Genomic DNA, 20217 nt, shown 5'->3' on the forward strand with positions numbered 1-20217 from the left:
TTATGTTAACCTTTCTGACACATTTAGTGTGTTAAACTCATTAACACAGTGAATGAGTTGAAATTAACACAAATCTAGTAGTCCTGGAGCTCACCCACAGATGTGTTAAAATTTAACACAGGTTGTGTCATTTTTGACACATTCTTTCTAAGAGTGTAGTGCCGACTACTGACCTATACATGCTACTACAATTGAAATCATAGATAAAGTGCACATTATTGCTTCGCCAATGTCCTTTTATGAAGAACATAATTCACTCGCCCTGACTGGATCTTTGTGTCAATAAACACGAATAAACGAACTGCATAATTTTGTGTAATATATCACGCCATCTATTGGCTTATTATTATGCAAGCCTCCCTGGGCTCATATATCAGCTGTCCTAAAGAAGAAAGGGAGCACAAAGTACATGTTAATGAAGAAAACACATCTGGGTCAACTGTGGTAATTAAGTAAAGATTTTTAGAATAAAGTAAGTACATTTTAAAATAAAGAGCACTAGAGAGGGTGAGTTTTACAGAAACGTGTGTTATCAGCATGTTGCCAGATATATTCACAAGCAAAATAAGCGAATATTAGCAAAAAATGTCATTGATCATTATAGAAAAAGAAAATAAATTGATTACATAAATCATAGATGCCATAGATGCCGGTCACTCGGGAGGAGCTCAGATTAGAGCCGCTGCTCCTCCACATCGAGAGGGGTCAGTTGAGGTGGCTCGGGCATCTTTTCCGGATGCCTCCTGGACGCCTTCCCGGGAAGGTGTTCCGGGCATGTCCCACCGGGAGGAGACCCCGGGGAAGACCTAGGACACGCTGGAGAGACTATGTCTCCCGGCTGGCCTGGGAACGCCTCGGTGTCCCCCCGGAAGAGCTGGAGGAAGTGTCTAGGGAGAGGGAAGTCTGGGCATCCCTGCTTAGACTGCTGCCCCCGCGACCCGGCCCCGGATAAGCGGTAGAAGATGGATGAATCATAGATGAAGCAAGGACAAAACTCCTTAACCTGTAACCAAGAAGACTAACACACACAACGACACACAGCTTTTCCAAGGTTGAATTTGGCTTGGCTCTAAACAGGAGAGTCCTCTCAAAACATCAAGATAATATTCTTTCTCTCAAGGAGAGCAACACTTTAGTCTAACTGGAATGTAAGGCTTTAACAAAGAAATGGTCCCTTAGACTATTGGCTTCAATGACCTCTAGACCTTTCTCAAACACAAAACAAGTCCCTATTTCATTTCTGGAAGCCGGGCTAAATAAACAGCAGTTACTGTTTTCAGATGTCAAATACAGACATTAGAGAATACATTTCAGTAATAATCACACTGGTAACTTCTATAACAAAGTAAAATCTCACAACCCTAGAGAAGTCACTCAACTCGTGATATTTAGAAGGAAAAATATTGATTAATACCTTAATTATAATCACTCATTCATTACATATACATTGAAGCAGCAGTGGATTCCAATCCACCCCCTTCACAGGAAAAACCTGGTTTTCAACATTGATAATATAAATGTTTCTTGAGCACCAAATCACAAATCAAGTGACACTGAAGACTGGAGTAATGATGCTGAAAATTCAGCTTTGCCATCACAGAAATACGTTTTTCAAAATTATTTTTCAAATGTATTAAAATGATTTTAAACTGTGATATTTCACAATATTACAGTTTTTACTGTATTTTTGATTAAATAATGTAGCCTTGGTGAGCATAATGAGACTGCTATCAAAAACATTTAAAAAATGTATTGTTTCCAAACTTTTGACAAGTATCCTACATTATGCCCATATTAAATACATTTAATATTAAACCAATAAAAATATATTTTTTAAATAAAAATAAAAAAAAAATCTCTTTTTACAAGCACACCTAAAAAAGGGCACATTACACATCAATAGAGAGCCTAAGTCCCTCCCCTTCCGGTCGACCACCATGGGACCTTATTTCGGAAAAATATTGTATGGTAGTCAATGTAGAACAACAAATATTTTGATCTCGTTTGAATTGTGCCCTGATTTACACATATGATGTTTGTCAATTTAAAAGATACATTTTAAAGTCAAGAAAGTCGCAGCTTGATGTAAAACTGCTGAGGTATAAGACTGAAAATACGTGACTACAAACCCAGAAGGCGCACATGGGACGTCATACCTTTTCTCTCAATGAATGAAGCTAACTTTACTGAAGCTAACGTCTGTCATTTTTTCTATAGTCTTACATTATAATCGTAACGTTACGCCGTCATGCCTGAGTGTTTTGAGCCAGAATACACACATACGAGCAACGGATCTTGTGACGTACATAGTGCGAGACGAGAGATGTAGTTCATTGAGCGATTTTCACAAAAAACTAAACGTTACTCTTCTGTTTTATGACAAACTGCGACTTTCTTGACTTTCATAATTACCTTTTAAATTGACAAACATCATATGAGTAGTTCAGGGCACAGTTCAGACGGAATAAAAAGATAAGTTATCTCTCGCCATTGACTTCCATACATATTTTTTCCGAAATAAGGTCCCATGAGCCGGAAGCGGAGGGGCGGGACTGTGGCTGGAAAAGCCCAGACCACGGACCAAAGAAGAAACAAACAACTGGGATGACAATATTGTAGTGTGTGGTTTGAACAGTAGGTGGGGATATTTGGCAACTGTGATTAGTATTTGGCAAGGGTTAATAATGTTTGTGCACTCACTAGAACGAAGAAGGGACAGCCGACAGCGCGTGAGTTTCAGACATGGGCAAGTTAGCAGTTCTCTCGATCGCTGTCGTTGCTCTTGCAGTTTTGATCGGAGAAAGGCTCAGTTCATTAAGGTTGGTTGATGTGTCCGATCATATTAAAGCAAACTATTTAACTATTGCAATAAACGTTTTCTTTGACCACATGTTGTTCTTATCTTTGTTGGTACTTATTGACATAGGCCTATTCATTTGTAGGGTTACATAATTATTACACATGACAGTAATCATAGCAATATCTTTTACACGTGTCGTTTTATTTTCTCCACAGGCATTTAACACTTTCCTACAGAGAACTAACTCAGAACTACCTTCCTAACTGTCACCTAATTGATGGCATAGGTAAGCAAACACCTTTGGGTTGATCGCCTTCTTTTCTGGTCACGTGTCTTTAGCTGGATTCAATTAACCAGTCTGGACCTAATGCCATGTTACTTATATAAATTATAAACCTTGAGGTTCATGAAAAATAATGTCTGATTAGTACAATGTAATTTTTTTTTGTGTGTATATTTGAAGAAGCAAACGTTTCTGACACTGCAAATGTGGATGTTGTTGTAATCTTTGGTGTTATTTTTATGTTATATCAGATTTTGGGGCTGAAGATATCACCATACTTGAAGATGGATTGGCTTTTCTAAGCACCGTATGTCATACTCATAACCGCAAAAAGAGTATTTTGATTAGTTATTCAGATATAAATTGTTCCTATCCATTTAATGTTAGCATTAGCAACAGTCGTTTTCACTAAAAGCACATGTCTATTGATATACTCAACTGCTAAACTGAGTTTATTTGACAATTTAAAATGCAACTAAAATTTTTAATATGTTCAAATGAATTGCACATAGGGGTTGAAGTATCCAGGCTTACCATCCTATTCAGACGATCCTGGAAAGATCTATACCCTGAATCTGTTGGATTCTAAACTGAAACTTGAAGAACTGAGCATCAAGGGTCAGTTTGACAAAGACTCTTTTAATCCACATGGGATCAGCGTGTACACAGATGACAAAGGTTTGGCGTTTTCATTAAATTAATATATACATAAACAAGAAAAGTTGCATTCCATGTTGAATTATGTCTATGCTTGCATTGATATTGTTTGTTATAATACCAACACACAGGTGAGGTAGTAGAAATATTAAAATGTTAAATCGGAGTTATATTAAAACATTTCCTGGCTCTTCCAAGCTTTATAATGGGAGTGAATAAAAACTGAGATTTTTAAGCCCAAAAAAAGTGCATCCATCCATCATAAAAGTAATCATTGCGACTCCAGGGGGTAAATATAAGCCTTTTGAAGCGAAGCGATGTGTTTTTGTTAGAAAATATCCAGAATTATAACTTTATAAACTGTAATCGCTAGCTTCCGGTAACGTCCGTCTGAACATTCAGAGAGTGACCTCTGACCTGACGTATGATGTAGGAGTAGCGTAAGCTTAGGTGAGGGTAGATGCCTCTCGCGGTTCAAACAAATATCTCGTTTTAGGCTTCTAGTTCATGACTGGTGTTGTTGTTTTTTTGCTCTATTCTCTGCGCTTTCACGTTCGTCAATACATCATGCGTCGGGTCAGAGGTCACTCTTCGTCCAAAACTTGACTCTCGTACAGAAGCCAGTGATTCTAGTTTAAAAAGTTACTTACAAAGACACATAGCTTTGCTTTAGAGGGCCTTTATTAACCCCCTGCAGCCATATGGATTACTTTTATGATGTATGGATGCGCTTTTTTTGGGCATCAAAATCTAAGGCACCATTCACTCCCATTATAAAGCTGGGAAGAGCCAGGATATTTTTTAATATAACTCTGATTGTGTTTGGCTGAAAGAAGAAAGTCATATACACCTAGGATGGCTTGAGGCTGAGTAAATTATGAGATAAGTTTTATTTTTGGGTGAACTATCCCTTTAAAACCACTGTAAATGGATGAGTTTGATAGAAGTCTAATATTGCATGAATTCTTCTTCTCTCACTACAGAGGGTGCCATATATGTGTTTGTTGTTAATCATCCTCAAGGCAAAAGCCAAGTGGAGATTTTCAGATTTGTTGAGAAGGAAAATGCTCTTCAACACATCAAGACCATCAAGCATGAACTTCTGCACAAGTATATGCTTCTTCAAAACACAGTATTTTTTTTTAATAACCCCAAATCTAATCAAAGTATAAATTCCAGTTTATGTATGTGCATTTGTTAGCGTGAATGACATAGTAGCTGTGGGGGCCGAAAGTTTTTATGCCACCAATGATCATTACTTCACTAATGAGATTCTCAAGTTTGTGGAGCCGTTGCTCTCTTTGCCCTGGTGTGACGTCGTCTACTACAGCCCTGAGACTGTGCAGGTTGTGGCGGGTGGTTTCCTATCTGCCAACGGCATTAATATCTCACCCAACAAAAGGCAAGTTGCAGAAAAAAGCCATGATTTGCATTCATTAATGCACAGCATAATGTAATATTTTCCTTCTTTGTATGTTATTAATAGAAATAACATGTAATTTCAGGCATTTGTACGTGTCAAATATTCTGAAGCACACAATTGTTGTCCTGGAAATAAAGAAAATCACTGTATTATCTCATGTGAAGGTAAACGCCAAACTACATGAAATGTTCACACCTTCTTTTATCCCAAATAGGATATTTATTTTTATAGATTTATGCATAGAATTCTGACTTTATTAGTTGTGTTAGCTTTAAATAAAACTTTTCATTTAAAAAGCCAACCATTCTTGACTTCTATTGTTAATTTTAGGCTACTGCATGTTCATTTATCTTACCCAGGAAGTTGATGTAAACTCACTCTGTGACAACATTGAGGTTGACCGTGAATCTGGAGATCTGTGGCTGGGCTGCCACCCAAATGGTCTCAAATGTGTATTTCATGATCCGAATGATCCACCTGGTTCTGAGGTGTGTAAATGTTTGAGCCTATGGTCAAATATGTTGAGCTGTCATGTTTATCTTGAATGATCTTCCCATCCCTTTCCCCTTTCTCTTCGTACTATATCCTATCTTAAAAATATATGTTCTCCTGTAGGTTATCAGGATCGAGAACATCCTCTCTGAAAAGCCCCAGGTGACTCAGATTTATGCAGATGACGGCAGTGTGATCGTGGCTTCTTCAGTGGCAACCCCATATAGAGGAAAGCTGCTCATTGGAACTGTTTATCAAAAAGCTCTGATCTGTGACCTTAAATAGTGAATATATTCACTTGCAGCAAACAATGAATAAAGATTTGATTTGGATAGTGCATGTGTATATTTTTTAGAAATTGTCTAAACTAGTTTTTTTTCTTATCTCATAATCATATACTCCATTTGTGTGGAGTGGAACTTAGTTTATAGTTTTGAGTTGGCTTATGTTGAGGCTTTTTGACTCTCTAACAAGAAATATTTTAGTAGTATGCTCTAAAAAATAAAATAAAGGTTCTTTATTGCATCTATGGTACCATGAATGACCTTTAACATTAACTGAACCTTTACATTCCATAAAAAGGTTCTTTAGATTTTTAAACGTGTTCTTCACATTAATGATCTAAAGTTATTTTAAGAACTGTTTATGGAAATATTCTTTGGGGAACCAAAAATGGTTATTTGACATTGCTTAAAAAATCCCTTTTGGAACCTTTATTTTTAAGAGAGTTTATTATGTCAATGAAAACTTATGATTTGATTGTGTTCAGTTTGTATGTGTTCAGTTATGATTATCTGAGCTAACAGCGCAATGCTCTCTCATACAATGATGTGTTCAAAGTGTTTGGGATGGCACTTCAAAAGTCCAAATTGTCGTGGTAATGATTAAACAACTGAAAATTTATTGTAATGTAAACTGTATATTGATGAACAGGTAGGCAGTGTGGATGTCACATGTTTTGGAAGAGAAAATGTGTCCAACTTAATCAAAGGCCTTTTTATCTTAAATGCTAAAATAATCTATTTTCAAAACACCTGCTGCTGTAATAATTCTAGCTTAACGCATGTGTGTGTGTGTGTGTATACAGTTCAGCACTTCTCAAAGTCCGGACTCCGGTCCGAATCCGGACCCGGAGGGAATTCAATCCGGACCCGCCTCCATTTCGTATTTCAACAGCAGTAATTGTGTGTAAGGGATTAAAAGTCTGGATTTCCTACTTTGATAAACGCATGTCAAAATCATTTGTTTAGTGTTTTATGTCTTTTTGGAGATGGTCCGAAATTAAAGCGAAGGCGAAATATTTAACGTTTTCCTTTGTGATTCAGTTGCCATGACATCCAGTGAGCGTTTACTTTTGACGTAATCGGGCGCGAGCCGCGCAACACGACACTTCACCGCAGTAAGCGTTTGAATGGGTGTGTGGAGGATGTCATTGTCCAGGCAAAGAAAAGTTGACGAAGAAAATAGAGTTTTCAAAGATGATTGGACAGACAGGTATGCGTTCATTTTGGCCCAATTCAGCACGAAGCCATTCTGTTTGATTTGTAACGAGGCAGTTTGGAGTTGTGAAGAGTGGAAATGATAAAACGGCATTATGAAACAAAACACGGTGATTTTGAACGGCAATATCCACAAAATACAGAGGTACGGACAGCAAAACTGACTGCTAAAGTCTTAATATGAGTCAACAAATAAGTTGCTTGTGAGACAGTGGCGGCTGGTGAAAAATATCTTAGGTGGGGCTGTGTCATATTCAGTCGGTTTCAATAGTCTGGTAACCATGGGAGTCTTTTAGCAAAACGTTAGTGGCTCCGAGGTTGTGGAATGTTCTTCCTCAAGACATCCGTCAAACATCCAGCCTTCTCTCCTTCAAAAACACATTTTTTATCTGAATATTACTCTTCAGCTCACATTCTGTAAATTCTACATTGTTATTGATATGCTATTTGTTTGAATCCCTCTTTGTTTGTATCTTTAAACTAACTTTGTAAGTGACCTCTGAACATTAAGCCTATTTTCTGCCCTTGGTATGTGTATTGTGCTTTGATGTTGATGTTTATTTTGTTCTATTCCTTAACCCAGTCCCAGTGGTTCTCAAACTTTTTAGAGATGTACCCCATAAGGCTTTTAACATCCTTCTGCGTACCCCCACTCTTCATTCACACCTTTTTAAGTGAGGGACAATATTTGCCCCCTTAAATCGAATTTTCCAGTGCATTTTTACCTTTACAAATACATTTATAAAATAAATAATGCTTTAAATTACCTTATTTTTTCATAAAATTAATGTTGATTTGTTATACATGTTTATTAAAAACAAGTTTTTTAATTACCAATAGTTCCGGACCTTTGTCATTGATGAAAATTCAGATTTGGACCTTTGAATGTAGACTTTGAGAACCCCTGCAGTATATCTTAAATGTAGAAGCCAAATGGGGACCAGTATATATTTTGACATTGGAAATAATCTTTTAACTTTAATGTTCAGTGTCATTTAGTAACAGTTGACTTGATTACTCTGGAATCATTCTTCAGCCCAACAATAATTTAACTGTCCTGTGAGTGATTTGTATGTGATTGACAATGTAGCTTCTGATTGTTTATGATTGTGAAACAAATCAGTTCTCAGTGTTTTATGTACAGTAGACATATACTTACACAAAATGTTGTGAATGATACCCCAAGCTGAGTTCATTAAAACTGATGACTGAGAATAAATGTTCCTGTGAGTTTTTCTCTTTGCAGAAGTCATGAGAGGCATTTAAAGGAAAAAGAAAACTAAAGCATCACATCATAGTCACAATCTAGAGGAAAATGTATGATCTGAACATGATTCTGTCCATATAAGAGGAACGAGGAAACAGATAGCAAAAAGGTGAGTACTCCTTACTTACAGCTGATTTTCAGCTTGAGTAAGGACTTTATTCCAGTCTCAAGTGTGCTGCTGGGTAAAGTCGTAAACAAAGTCGTAAGTGCTGGGCTCTTTGGGAACAGGAGGAGGGACGTCAGGAATCTGAATGTTTTCAAGGTCCAAGAGGCGAAGTTTCAGCTCCATAGTAACCAGAGTGTCCATATCTGATTTTGTGAGCTCACTTGTCATCTCTTTTCCCAAAAGAGCATTCAAACCATCAGTCCAAATACAGAACTAGTGAGTAAAAAAAAAGAAAGGAATTTATAAATATTATTGTTAAGGATGATGCATTTATTCAAGCAGCTCATAAGTTATAATACAACTTAGGCCTACTTTTAATGGCTTTGATGTCCACGACATGAGGTGATATTGTTATCTTATAAAGAACAAAGGTTCTTTATCTTTCCATGAGAGTCCTGGCTTTGTATATGTTGATACTCACCTCATGCTTGTCTGGAGCAATGAAGTTCAGGTACTCATCCGAGTTATGGAGAATGGAAAAAGCCAGCTCCAGCAGCTCCTGAAAAGCAGAGCAAGAGTCATAATCTCCAACCCTGCAGCGCACCTGGCCTCACTTACTGTCCCACAATTCCCACTTGCACTTTACTACAAGTGCCTTTGCAAAACAGATGGCTTCTGTCGTCATTACACCCTCCTCCCAAAGTCACCCAGCTGGAGTGCTGAATTTCCAACAAGGTCAATTTAAAACTAAAGAGATTCAGTTCATAAAATTAGGTTTGAGAGATGAATATCCCTTAGATAGATAGATCAAACCTCATATGCTCTCTCACACACAATTGGTATGTTGTTAAACAATGCTATTCATTGAAAGTCTATCCCTCACATCCTCGTTTTCATTCCTGACTAAATCAAATATGGCGCTACCCTAAGGGGGGAGTAAGTTGAGTTATTTTATTATTATTATTATTATTATTATTATTATTATTATTGAGCCTTTTCACATTTCCGGGTTTCTCAGAAGCTGAAGTCGTCATAGTTGGGTAAACTTATATAGCGGTGAATGAGAGACTACAATAAGTATATTTTTTTGTGTTCCCATTAGCTCAAATAGCAAGAAAAATGCCACAAAAGTCTTTTCACAACTTTCAAAAAGAAGAAAAAAATAGACAGAGAGATTGATAATGGCAGTCAGAACACAGAAATATGTAAATTTTACCATCACTCCCACAGACGGCCGCTTAGAAACACCCTCCTCACAGCGGCGTTAACTATTTTTTTGTTGTTGTTATATAATAAAAATATAATAGTTGTAATATAATATAATAAAAAGTATAGTGTATAAATGTACATACATAAAAAAAAATGAAAATATAAAAAACTTTGCAGGATTTACGATGCTGATGACCGTTAAAACGCGTCATCACAGTGTGTGAAAAGGGTCATCTAACCACTAGATGGCGTCATTTGGACTTAATTGACATTAGCCTACTAGATTAATTGCTAATTGTATTCAGCAGTAACATGCCTGTTGTGTTCCACGGTTGTTTTTACTAGTTATTATTTTGAGTCAAGGACTTGATATATTTTGTCTGCCCTGAGTTTGGATCCACAACACCTAATCCTGCCTGGTGAGTTTACCAACTTGTCAAGTTTCTTATTACAATAATTTATACTTCTTACCTTATTCTTAAGTGCTCCTTTTTCCCTCATGTGTGGGCAGTCTTTACCTGTTACCACAGCTTTGATATCTGCTACTGTCACTGAATATAGAGAAGATGGAATGTTATGGAGAGTTGACCAATTCAAAATTTTGTAGAAATTATATTCAACCATATTCATTAAAAACATTTAGCTCTAGTCTGCTTCAAGCTTGTGGATCAATATGGTATTAACAATCAATGTGATAAATATAAGCCATGATATTTCAAAAGACCGCAGTTTTCATTTATAATCAAAAAGTGTTTCTCACCTTTCTCCTGGAGAGAGTCGTGTGATATTTGTCCTTGTGAGAACTCCTCTATGTCTCCATAGTGTAACACTTTGTGGTTTGGTGATAGACGGCAATACCAGAACTTGTCTAGGGGAAATGTATTTATATAAAAATATGCATGTTATATCGTGCAAGTCATTGTTTGGCTGTTTTCTTCTCTCCATCAATAGATTTAGAAATAAACATGATTTTAAATAAAGAGGGCACAATAATAATGGTATAGCCTAGCCTAGATATATATATATATTTTTTTTATTCAATGGAGTATTTGCATATAGGCTGTTTTGTGCCCCAAATACAGAATGAGATTATACATTTAATATATCCTCGTTTAATATAATGCAACATCAAACAGACCAAGCGTTAGGGTAAGGTGGTCGAGGGATCCTAAGTCTGTGATGCCCTATATTTGAGTAGATTATAAAAAAAAAGCTTGAATACACTGTCTCCCTTCAACTTATGTATATCCAATATGATTGTCAATCAATCTGGTGTACAATATGATGTTTTTTTTTTTTTTTTTTTTTAGTGGCACTGGCATACATTGCATCTATTAAACTGCAATCAAATCCATCTGTATTTGGAGCTGAATCTATGAATTGAATCACATGTAATTGTAATCTGGTTTTTGGATGAGTAACTGACCTTGTCTGCGACGAGCACTGATCTTCCTAAAGCAGGTCCCCTCACACAGGTGGTTCAACCTCTGTCTTTTGATCAGCTCGGTCACCTCTGGCTGGAGTTTCTCTCGTAGTTCTCTAAACACACACAGACATGTTACCTCGAAGCAGCAACAAACCAGTGGCTTGTCGTACCATCGCTAAGCAGGGCTTGTTAAGAAAGTTGTCACTCAGATATAGGGCTGCATGATTTGGAAAAAAAAATTCCCCCGCAAATTAATAATGAAGATTTGTCTCCAGAATTCGCAGTGAATTGCTTCACTTACAGCATTGGCCGTGATTTGGGGTCTTCCTGGCTCAACATCTCTGATTTCAGCAAGGGTCTGTGTGGCCTGCCACTGCCCACCGTGTTAAATCGCAATGTGACACTTTGGGTGGTGTACCATTTCTGTTTTTTCTCCACCTACAGAAATAGAGACAGTCGTTCAAATAAATGCAACGCGTCTTTTGCTTTGTTCATGACGTGATTTCCTTTTGCTTGATGGCCTGGAGGCTTCACCAGCTGTTATTGTAGTTGAAGTTGAAGAGCGTTTTGTGTCTTAACAGTGATTTGCTGATGGCTATACTGCAGTTTTAGTCTGAGTCTTTATCTGTGTGGCTTAATGGAGTTTGTCTTTATCTCAGACCTTGCATCCCTTTGTGTGGCCGTTGGGTACATGCCTGGCACAGTGCTGGGGTCTGGCAGGGGGAACTGAGGAGCTCAATGGGATTAAGGCCCTGTCAGTCTAATCTCTAACAGTGTTGTGACAGTCAGAGCCTGGGGAGAAACATGCTGACACAGTGCACTAAAGTGAGTTGGCCAGCCAATGTCTGGAGAGAGGACACATCAGTTATGGTTCGTTTCGGTTGCCATGTGTTTTGTCTTTTTGCATTGTACAAAATATTTCCATTATTTGACAGGCAGCATCTGTTTAAACTGTCACAATTTCTACTCCGTTTATGAGATTATAAGTAAATTCATAAGTGCAATGACATTTTCATTTTAAAAAGACACGCATGTTGATGTTGATGATTCTGGGAAAATGCATTTTAGTGACTCAATGAAAACTTCAATTCCCTAAATAACAGTTTATTCTTGTAATGTAAACCGACCATTTTGGTTACAAGAGGGAAATATCCTTATAGGGGATAATAAAAACAAGACCAAATAGACTAAAAAGTGTGTATAAGAGATTTAAAGTTTTTATAAACTGCTTTTTATAGCTGCTATATTAAGAATAAAAAAAACAACTTTGCTGGGAATAAAACAATTGAGTAAATTAAATGAAGTAATTGCCCAAATTGCATGTGTAATTTATTATTATTATTTAAATAAATACAAAATATATAATTGTATTCCTTTTGAGTTCTAGTCAAATCAGGAATGGATCAGGAATTCATGTTTCTATTGCAAGATCATATAAGTTGATCATAGAGGAAGGCAAATATATGCAATTATTAATTGTAGCCATATATTAAAATTGTATATATTCTGATTACTTTTTCACCATGCTTCCAGTGCATTTCATTACATAGCCTGTCCAGACAAACTGTTGATTCCTCCAGATAGTAAAAAAAAGTGTATAGCAGCACTATCAATCACCAGTATAAATAAAATGAGAATGAAGCCTCTAATATCAAGCCATAAGCAATAACACATCCCACCCCCTCCCCACAGTGACAAACAAAGCAAAAGGATATTGAAGTGATGAGCTATAATTAGATCCCTTGATCAAAAATAGCGAGTCCTAAAACATGAATAATAACTAGAAGTTTCATTATGTTTATATTCCAAAACAAAAATGGAAAAATTAAAAGCCGATATAATTGTTTTGCGTAGTAAAGCTCTGACCTTACCCTGTAAATCATTGCAATGAATTCATGTTTTTTGTAATATTTCAAAATAAATATTTGAAATGGATCTGCCAGCCGACTCTGTTCTGTATTCTATCTGATCATGCAATGTGGACAGCAACAAAACAATAACAAAGCATAACCCAGTCATTCAGTTATTCCACTATTATGATTCTCAGGTTACTCTGTGAGTAAAGTCAATTAAGGTTAAGTATGGTCATTTAAAGGCTTGCTGTACTTACATGTACACAGTGTGTATTAAAGGAATGAACCATAAACACTGTTATCTGGTCACAGTGGCATTGGGGCGAGAGAAGTGATGCAGGCGACAGCAGATAATCCTACAGCAAGAATAGATCCTGTATGCGTGCGGGTGTTAGAAAGGGGGGCAAACAAACAAAATAGTAGAACCCAAAGTAGTATTTCCCTTTGACTCCTCACTGAAAGAAAGACTCAGTTCTGAATCCTTAGAATGCTGTTTTGCTTGTTTATATGAGTGATCTACACCGATTGGGCTGATGCCTTCGTGGTGCCAGCCAATGAACAGCTGGCCATGGTCACATGGGTAGATCACAGAGGGAGAGCGTGAGCAAGTTGGATGGAGGGATGGGGGATGGGGGGAGGACAGGACCAAAATATAATGATTTAAGAGATCTTCTGTCTAGCTAAATCGCATTGAACTTGCTGATGTTTTTCAGGAGCACTGTGAGATGCAAATGGCCCTGACAAGAGTCTGACATTTATTGTGAAAGGGAAACGTGTGGAAACGTGGAGATCCTAGCATCGTTCTCCATCAAAGCAAAAACCAGGGGTGTAGTCATTAGAATTCTGTTGTCATGGAAACCGGTTCAGTGTGGCCTGTCGGGCTGGTGGCGGGACTCTGCTTACCCCAGTCTTGCACAATAAGAGCCTTGCAGCCTCTTCCTTTTTACTTGCTCTTTCACTCCACTCTCATCCTTTGGTTTGTTAAATTTATGTACTGCACATCGGCCACATCGGATAGGAGAGATGTACTTCATTCATCCCATGAATCAAAGAAAACATGTTGGTATGGGGACAGGCTAGACTAGAATCTTAGATGTTTTTGGTTATTATAGAGGTTAGTCATCAGGTAAGGGATGAGCCAGAGTGTTCAGTGTTGAATTCATCTGTGTATTATGATGCTCCCTGGTTTGATTGATTGAAATATTACAGGTGATGATACCAGGGACTTTCTGGCAGGTCACCCAAAAATGAAATTGTCATGTACTCACCCTCATGTTGTTCTATGGCCATATGAATTTTTCTTTCTTCTGTGGAATACAACATGAGATGTTAAGTAGTATATTCACTGCTTTTTTTCCCCCATACAATGAAAACATGTGATCAAGAAAATGCCAAAAAGCCCTCTTAAACTATGCAAACCGCATGTTATTTTTTAAAATGTTTTCTGAAAGGATTAGTTCACCCAAAAATTCTGTCATTTATTAGAGTGATTAATTGAGTAGCACTTGGGTTATAAAGCCCTTTGTTATTTTTAGGGCTTGATCATTTGTTTAGAAGAGCCCATCAATTGATACTGACCGCAGTTGACGTGACTGTTCCCCTTGAGCAGGGAATAATTCCTCTGTGTGCTGAAAGCGCCAATTATTAAACTGAAAAAGGAAATGGCGGACAATGTGAGTTCTTTTTAAAGTGTAAAAAGGAAATAGTTTTTTTTTTTTGAGTTTTGTGGAGCATAAAAGGGCTAAATTCTCACATGACCAAATATATACACAACCATTCAAAAGTTTGGGGTCGGTAAGATTTTTGTTTTTGTCAAAAAAGTCTCATGCTCCTTAAGGCTGCATTTATTTCATTAAAAAATACTATTGTGAAGTATTATTAAATTTAAGTAACTGTTTTGTATTTTAATTTTAAAATGTAAGTTATTCCTATGTTGGAAAAGCTGAATTTTCAGCATCATTATACGTTACTCATTAATCTTCAGTGTCACATGATCCTTCAGAAAGCAGCATTTATTTGAAATAGAAATCTTTTCTAACATTAAATGTCTTCAATTTTGATCAATTTAATGCATTATTGCTGAATAAAAGTCATTTCTTTAAAAAACAACAACTTCCTGATCACTTTTTAATTGTAGTGTATACATACATTTAAATAGGTTTTAAAAATCTGTCTAGCAAGAGGAAGCATCACATAAAACTTCAGTCTTAATGATGAAATGCTTGCAGTCCAAGAAGAAAACAAAACTCACCAATTTTCAGTGTGCTATACTGATGTATCTTCTATAGTGTCAGACGTTTCTTTGCAGCATCATCATGTTTAATGTCCAAAATCCTCCTGAGCAACTGTTTTTCCTTCCTTTGCTTCAATAAATGTCATAGCAGTGCAACACAGGTGGTAGATTCAGTTCCTCAAGGCCACAATTTTGAGAACTTCTCCATATAGAGACGTATAATAAACTTGTCAGTAAGGTTTTGGAATGGGGCCACAAATTACCACAGAGGTTTTGAGATGCACCTGACCTAACATCAGAGCTCCACAGATTTGTGGACACAAAGTCAGTTTTTTTTAAACATTCAAGTATGCACAACATGAAAAATACTATTCCTAACCCCTAACCCTGAAGCAGTTCCAGTGCTGCTGTATGTACCAGTACCATTAAAAGGCTTCCAACATGCCTGACCAGACTAATCTTAAATGTGTTCTGAAAGATGTCACCTCTAATTTGATTCATGTAGGATGCAGAAACACCATTGCTACAGCATTAATCAACTCGCCCTCCTAATGAGTTAGTCTCAAGGCTCATAATAGGAACAATGCTGAGGATTTATGTAAGGTGGGTTATGTAAGAATGCTGACATCTGCCAAACAGCACAGCTGACCACCTCCAGATCACATCTGTAAATTCCTCTAATTATCCTTCAGATTATAAAAACCTCACTCACCCACCCACACACACACAAATCTAAAGTTTATCTAAGTTTTGTTTGCTTCATTAACCCTGAAAACTGTGTATCCAGTGCTTTTGATATCAAAACAATCAATCAATCAAATTTATATATATATATTTCAGAATGAGGGAGATTTTACACATCTGCTGCGTGGTTCCGTCTTGTCATAAAAAGTGTTGATGGGATTGGTTCATGTTGGTTTCAGAGGTCAGTGAAATATTCATTTTGTTCTTTGGCTTCTCTGCTGTCTCATGTCACTTTAAGGTCTTGTGGATTTGTTCAATAATTCAGACATTTTGCAAGGATGCAGGCATATATTTTCCCAGTAGAGGCTCTAAGAATACTATGCAGATTTGAGTGTTAAACCATCTAGAGCCCTAAAAAAAATCGTGTTTAGTGTTAACCACAAATTACTGTACTTATGAAAGCCAAAAAAAGTCAGCAAATTTCATGTGGAATGCATCTCAAATGACCAATTTTATATTTGGTTACAGTTTTTGGGGCACTTTTTCAGAACTCTTTACACAGTTCTCCTTTCCAACTTTCAGCTTGGCACAGCAGTTGATTTCACATTCAGAATGCACTAAAAACTTCCAAAACATTTTATGTCTCAAATCAACTCATTCCTCCATAACAATAGAAAAGTTTGTCACCCAACAAACACACTTTGTCACTCATCAAACAATGACCTAAAAACACTAACAAAGGGTAGCATTACACGATTTAATTTGTACAATTTCTTCACTGCAGTTTGTTACATTATTCATGTTTACATTACGGTATCATTCCTATTTCCCCTTTTGTCTAGAGATGATGATGATAATGAAATACTAACACCTGTGTAGATGTTCAGCTACATGTATTCGTTTGGTAGTATTTAGTTTCTTTTAGATTCTGAGTATATTTCAATATAGAAATATGGACTGTAGAAATTTAGCAAATTGCTGTCTGATTCAGTTTTGTATTATGTTAGGTTTTGAACTTAGGTTTAACAGTTTTGAGTGTGCAAAATCTGTAAATTGGCCTGTAGGTAGTTTTGTTGGTGGTTGTGTCTGAGTGAGAAAAGAATTCAAGTAATTGTCATTGAATGCATTTTGTGCCAAACTAGCAATGATCAATGATCCACAGTTTAGCTCACAGACTACTGTTGTGCTCACTGTACGAAGAGTTTTGAAAAAGTGAAGTATTGAGAAATGTGTCCAAGCAATTGTAAAAAATAAAATAAATTGTAACATTATTAAATTAAAATTGTTATATTGTTCAGTGTTTCAATGATCATGGTTTTAGTCTATATAAAATATAGTAGTTAAGATTTATATTATTTGCTGTAAATGTTTGACTTTTTTGACTCTGTGTGCATGTGTACAGGGAAGAATGTTCTTAATGTTAAATGGGTGAATTAACTAACATGCCTTTGTGTGGGCTTGAGGATGAAGTGGGTGGGGGTGTTTTTTTTGTGTTGACATTCATGGGTTCTTCAGTGGCAAAACATTGTTTTCATGTGGGAAAGTCCATGGGTTTATAATATTTGTTCACAGTATATGTAAAGACAGATTTATCACTGTCTGCTCAGTGGCATGCAAAACGGAAAAGGTTTTTAGGGAATTTATCCATGAAGCGGTAATGCATCTGCTCTGCATCTCAGAGTTGGGTTACGTAAGTGCTTGCTTCTGGTCACTGCTCATATGTATCCCAGTCCCTCTGCTGCTTTTGCTTAAACTGAAGCATTACATCAGTCTACACTCCATCAGTCTTCTTGCTGCAGGACAGAGAGTGACTGGAATTTATATCTCATAAGATCATTGTATGATGTCTGCTTCTCATTTCAGTTTTCAATTGAACCATAAGTGTCTGTTAAAATCTGAGTAGTTTGTTGTATGTCCCCTTTGTGATTAGTTAAGCTGGAAATTGTAAATGCCAATCGATTTGCTATTATTTTGCCCTCAATCTTACTCCAGTGGACCTTGTTATTGGGAAGAGATAGAAAGTCATTCCCTGCAGCCTCACCTGTGACACATTATCAAACACATGCGCACTTAAGCAAGGCTGCTATAACAATGACCCAGCATCTGACAAGGGCACACCTGCTCGTTTCACAATCTGACGTCACAGCCTATTTCTAGAGAGAGAGGCTGTCGACAGTGACCTCCTCCTGCATTCTGGTAACAAAACTGATGTGTGGAACTTGTTTCAAAGCTCCTATATTACAACGTGTATTCACTGTGAGAAGAGAGTGCAGTGCATTACTATACACTGAAACTAAAACAAAGCAGGATTTAAGTTTAACACTATAAATTACTATCTTGTCTCGGTACAATATTTTATACATCAATGATGAATAGTACTTGATTTTTAACATGCTGTACAGTCATGAGATGAATACTTCAGTCATATTTTTAGAATAATAAAAACTGATTTATTCTGCATGGAACAGGGCACTTTTGGGGGTATAAAAACACCAAAGACTTGAAGTTTTATCTTTTATTACCCCCTGTTTTTGAACATTTTTATTTTTACCTTACTGAATACCATGTGAGTATCTCTCGGATACCTATTGTGAATATCTATTGGTTAATACAATGGCATACTCTTAAAAGTATTGGTTCTTTATTGGCATCAATGGTTCCATGAAGAATCTTTAACATCTATTGAATCTCTCAATCGCACAAAAGTTATTTTTAGTGGTAAAAGGTTCTTTTAGATTATTAAAATGTTCTTCACACTAAGAAAAAATGGTTCTTTTAAGAACTGTTCACTGAAAAGTTCTTTAGGAATCAAAATGGGTTCTTCTATGGAATCACTGTGAACAATTCTTTTGGAACCACCTTCTTTATTCTTTTTCTTTAAGTCTATAGCTGAACAGTTGCTTTGGTGTGATGCTGCATCTCGCTGCTGGATGTCAATGCACTGTATGCTGAAGACTATACTGTCATATTTGCCAGTGCAATGCGCACACTATTACTGTGAAATATACAAAAATATCCTACAGACATAATCAACTTTAGGGAAGAAGGGTTTTAAAATTGTATCTTTTTAGTGGTCATCCTTTTTCAGTTTACTGTGAACTTTGGCAGGAGCTGCGTAGAGATAATTTGGTGAAAGACAAACATCTTTCTGCTTGTAACACACCTAGGCTGTACCCAGTCATTAAAAAGGGAAGACATCCTGTTGGGTGTTTTGCTGCAGCTCAGCGCTGAACAAGTCCGGTTCTGTCACAGACTCACAGTAGTTAAAGGGCGCCACCATGAGCATCACCATCTAACAACAGACTAATCATGCACATGTAAAAAACAGAGCATTGGTCCTTTAAAAAATAATAAAAACATTATCAGCAGTCTTGATGAAACAAATGCAGTGGCTTTAAAAGGGATAAGTTACAGTAAAGATGGGGAGTGTAAACACTACTCGTTTAGTCAAAAGGAGAGACATGCATGACACAGTACAAACATACTCCCTGCAGAAAGAGAAGTTTCAAATAAAGCACTCCCTTTATTTTGCGTAAGCCCCTGGGTATTGTGAGAAAATGCTATCTCTGGAATTTGTGGAATTCTGGGAGAGGCTCGAAAACAGCCAATAGACGCTCATTATCATAATTTGTCTCCCATGGAGGCTTCAGACCACTAGGCCTACTCCTCAAGATCTAGTCCTCCTCCTCCTTTCAGACGAATAATATCGGAGTTCTATAAAAAAATGTCCTGGCTCTTCCAAGCTTTATAATGGCAGTATGTCTTTGGAAGTCCATCAAAGCGCATCTATTCGTGATTAAAGTGCTCCACGTGTCTGGGGGTTAATAAAGGCCTTCTGAAGTGAAGTGAAGTGAAGCGATGCGTTTGTGTAAGAAAAATATCCATATTTAAAACTTGATCGACTAAATACCGGCAGACGGCCGTACGCATCGATTTACAGCAAAGGAGTAACACTTGAACTTGACGCACAATGTAATGATGCCAATGGACACCACTCGCGGTTCAAACTAACAGGACTGGGCAACCGCATTCATACGTTGTGCGTCAAGTTCAAGGAAGCACTTTTATCACGGATGGATGTGCTTTGATGGATTTCCAAAATAATATACCCATTCACTGCCATTATAAAGCTTGGAAGAGCCAGGACATTTTTTTAATATAACTCTGATTTTATTTGTCTAAAAGACAAACATCATATACACCCAGGATGGCTTCAGGGTGAGTAAATCATGGGCTAATTTTCATTTTTGGGCGAACTATCCCTTTAAAAGATAAAGAAAAATTT

At 36.9% G+C, this 20217-nt stretch overlaps 2 protein-coding genes across 5 annotated transcripts; one reads left to right on the forward strand and one right to left on the reverse strand.

Annotated features, from left to right (window-relative positions):
* Positions 1-2529: 2529 nt before the first annotated feature.
* LOC308704888 (serum paraoxonase/arylesterase 2-like) lies at positions 2530-5992 on the forward strand. The gene is made up of 9 exons (XM_081389532.1): positions 2530-2819; positions 3016-3086; positions 3335-3390; positions 3596-3761; positions 4724-4850; positions 4942-5142; positions 5246-5327; positions 5523-5651; positions 5779-5992. The coding sequence occupies exons 1-9, from the start codon at positions 2743-2745 to the stop codon at positions 5938-5940; spliced, it is 1071 nt and encodes a 356-aa protein (XP_081245658.1). The 5' UTR covers positions 2530-2742; the 3' UTR covers positions 5941-5992.
* A 542-nt stretch (positions 5993-6534) lies between these two features.
* Positions 6535-15400, reverse strand: LOC308704889 (engulfment and cell motility protein 1). 4 transcript variants are annotated; one of them, XM_081389535.1, is made up of 9 exons: positions 15267-15400; positions 14594-14664; positions 14284-14322; positions 11464-11600; positions 11163-11275; positions 10497-10604; positions 10208-10287; positions 9009-9086; positions 6535-8800 (listed from the first exon to the last, which is right to left on the reverse strand). In XM_081389535.1, the coding sequence occupies exons 3-9, from the start codon at positions 14287-14289 to the stop codon at positions 8588-8590; spliced, it is 735 nt and encodes a 244-aa protein (XP_081245661.1). In that variant the 5' UTR covers positions 14290-14322; positions 14594-14664; positions 15267-15400; the 3' UTR covers positions 6535-8587. The 4 variants fall into 4 exon arrangements, with proteins under 4 accessions (XP_081245661.1, XP_081245660.1, XP_081245659.1 ...); XM_081389534.1 differs by having other exon boundaries at positions 7947-8800; positions 13273-14322; positions 15267-15358; XM_081389533.1 differs by lacking the exon at positions 14594-14664 and having other exon boundaries at positions 7947-8800; positions 13273-14322; positions 15267-15361.
* Positions 15401-20217: the final 4817 nt, after the last annotated feature.

The sequence above is a fragment of the Scardinius erythrophthalmus genome, assembly GCF_964197995.2.
Source record: "Scardinius erythrophthalmus genome assembly, chromosome: 16".
Lineage (NCBI taxonomy): Eukaryota > Metazoa > Chordata > Actinopteri > Cypriniformes > Leuciscidae > Scardinius > Scardinius erythrophthalmus.

Bases quoted from the DNA above. Each gene is read 5' to 3' on its own strand.
- LOC308704888 (XM_081389532.1), top strand. From the start codon at position 2,743: ATGGGCAAGTTAGCAGTTCTCTCGATCGCTGTCGTTGCTCTTGCAGTT. The intron at 4,851-4,941 runs GTATATGCTTCT...TGCATTTGTTAG, and splicing joins AAGCATGAACTTCTGCACAA to CGTGAATGACATAGTAGCTG. The intron at 5,652-5,778 runs GTGTGTAAATGT...GTTCTCCTGTAG, and splicing joins ATGATCCACCTGGTTCTGAG to GTTATCAGGATCGAGAACAT.
- LOC308704889 (XM_081389533.1), bottom strand. From the start codon at position 13,305: ATGGTTCATTCCTTTAATACACACTGTGTACAT. The intron at 10,288-10,496 runs GTGAGAAACACT...CTCTATATTCAG, and splicing joins CGACTCTCTCCAGGAGAAAG to TGACAGTAGCAGATATCAAA. The intron at 9,087-10,207 runs GTAAGAAGTATA...TCTGCTTTTCAG, and splicing joins AAGGAGCACTTAAGAATAAG to GAGCTGCTGGAGCTGGCTTT.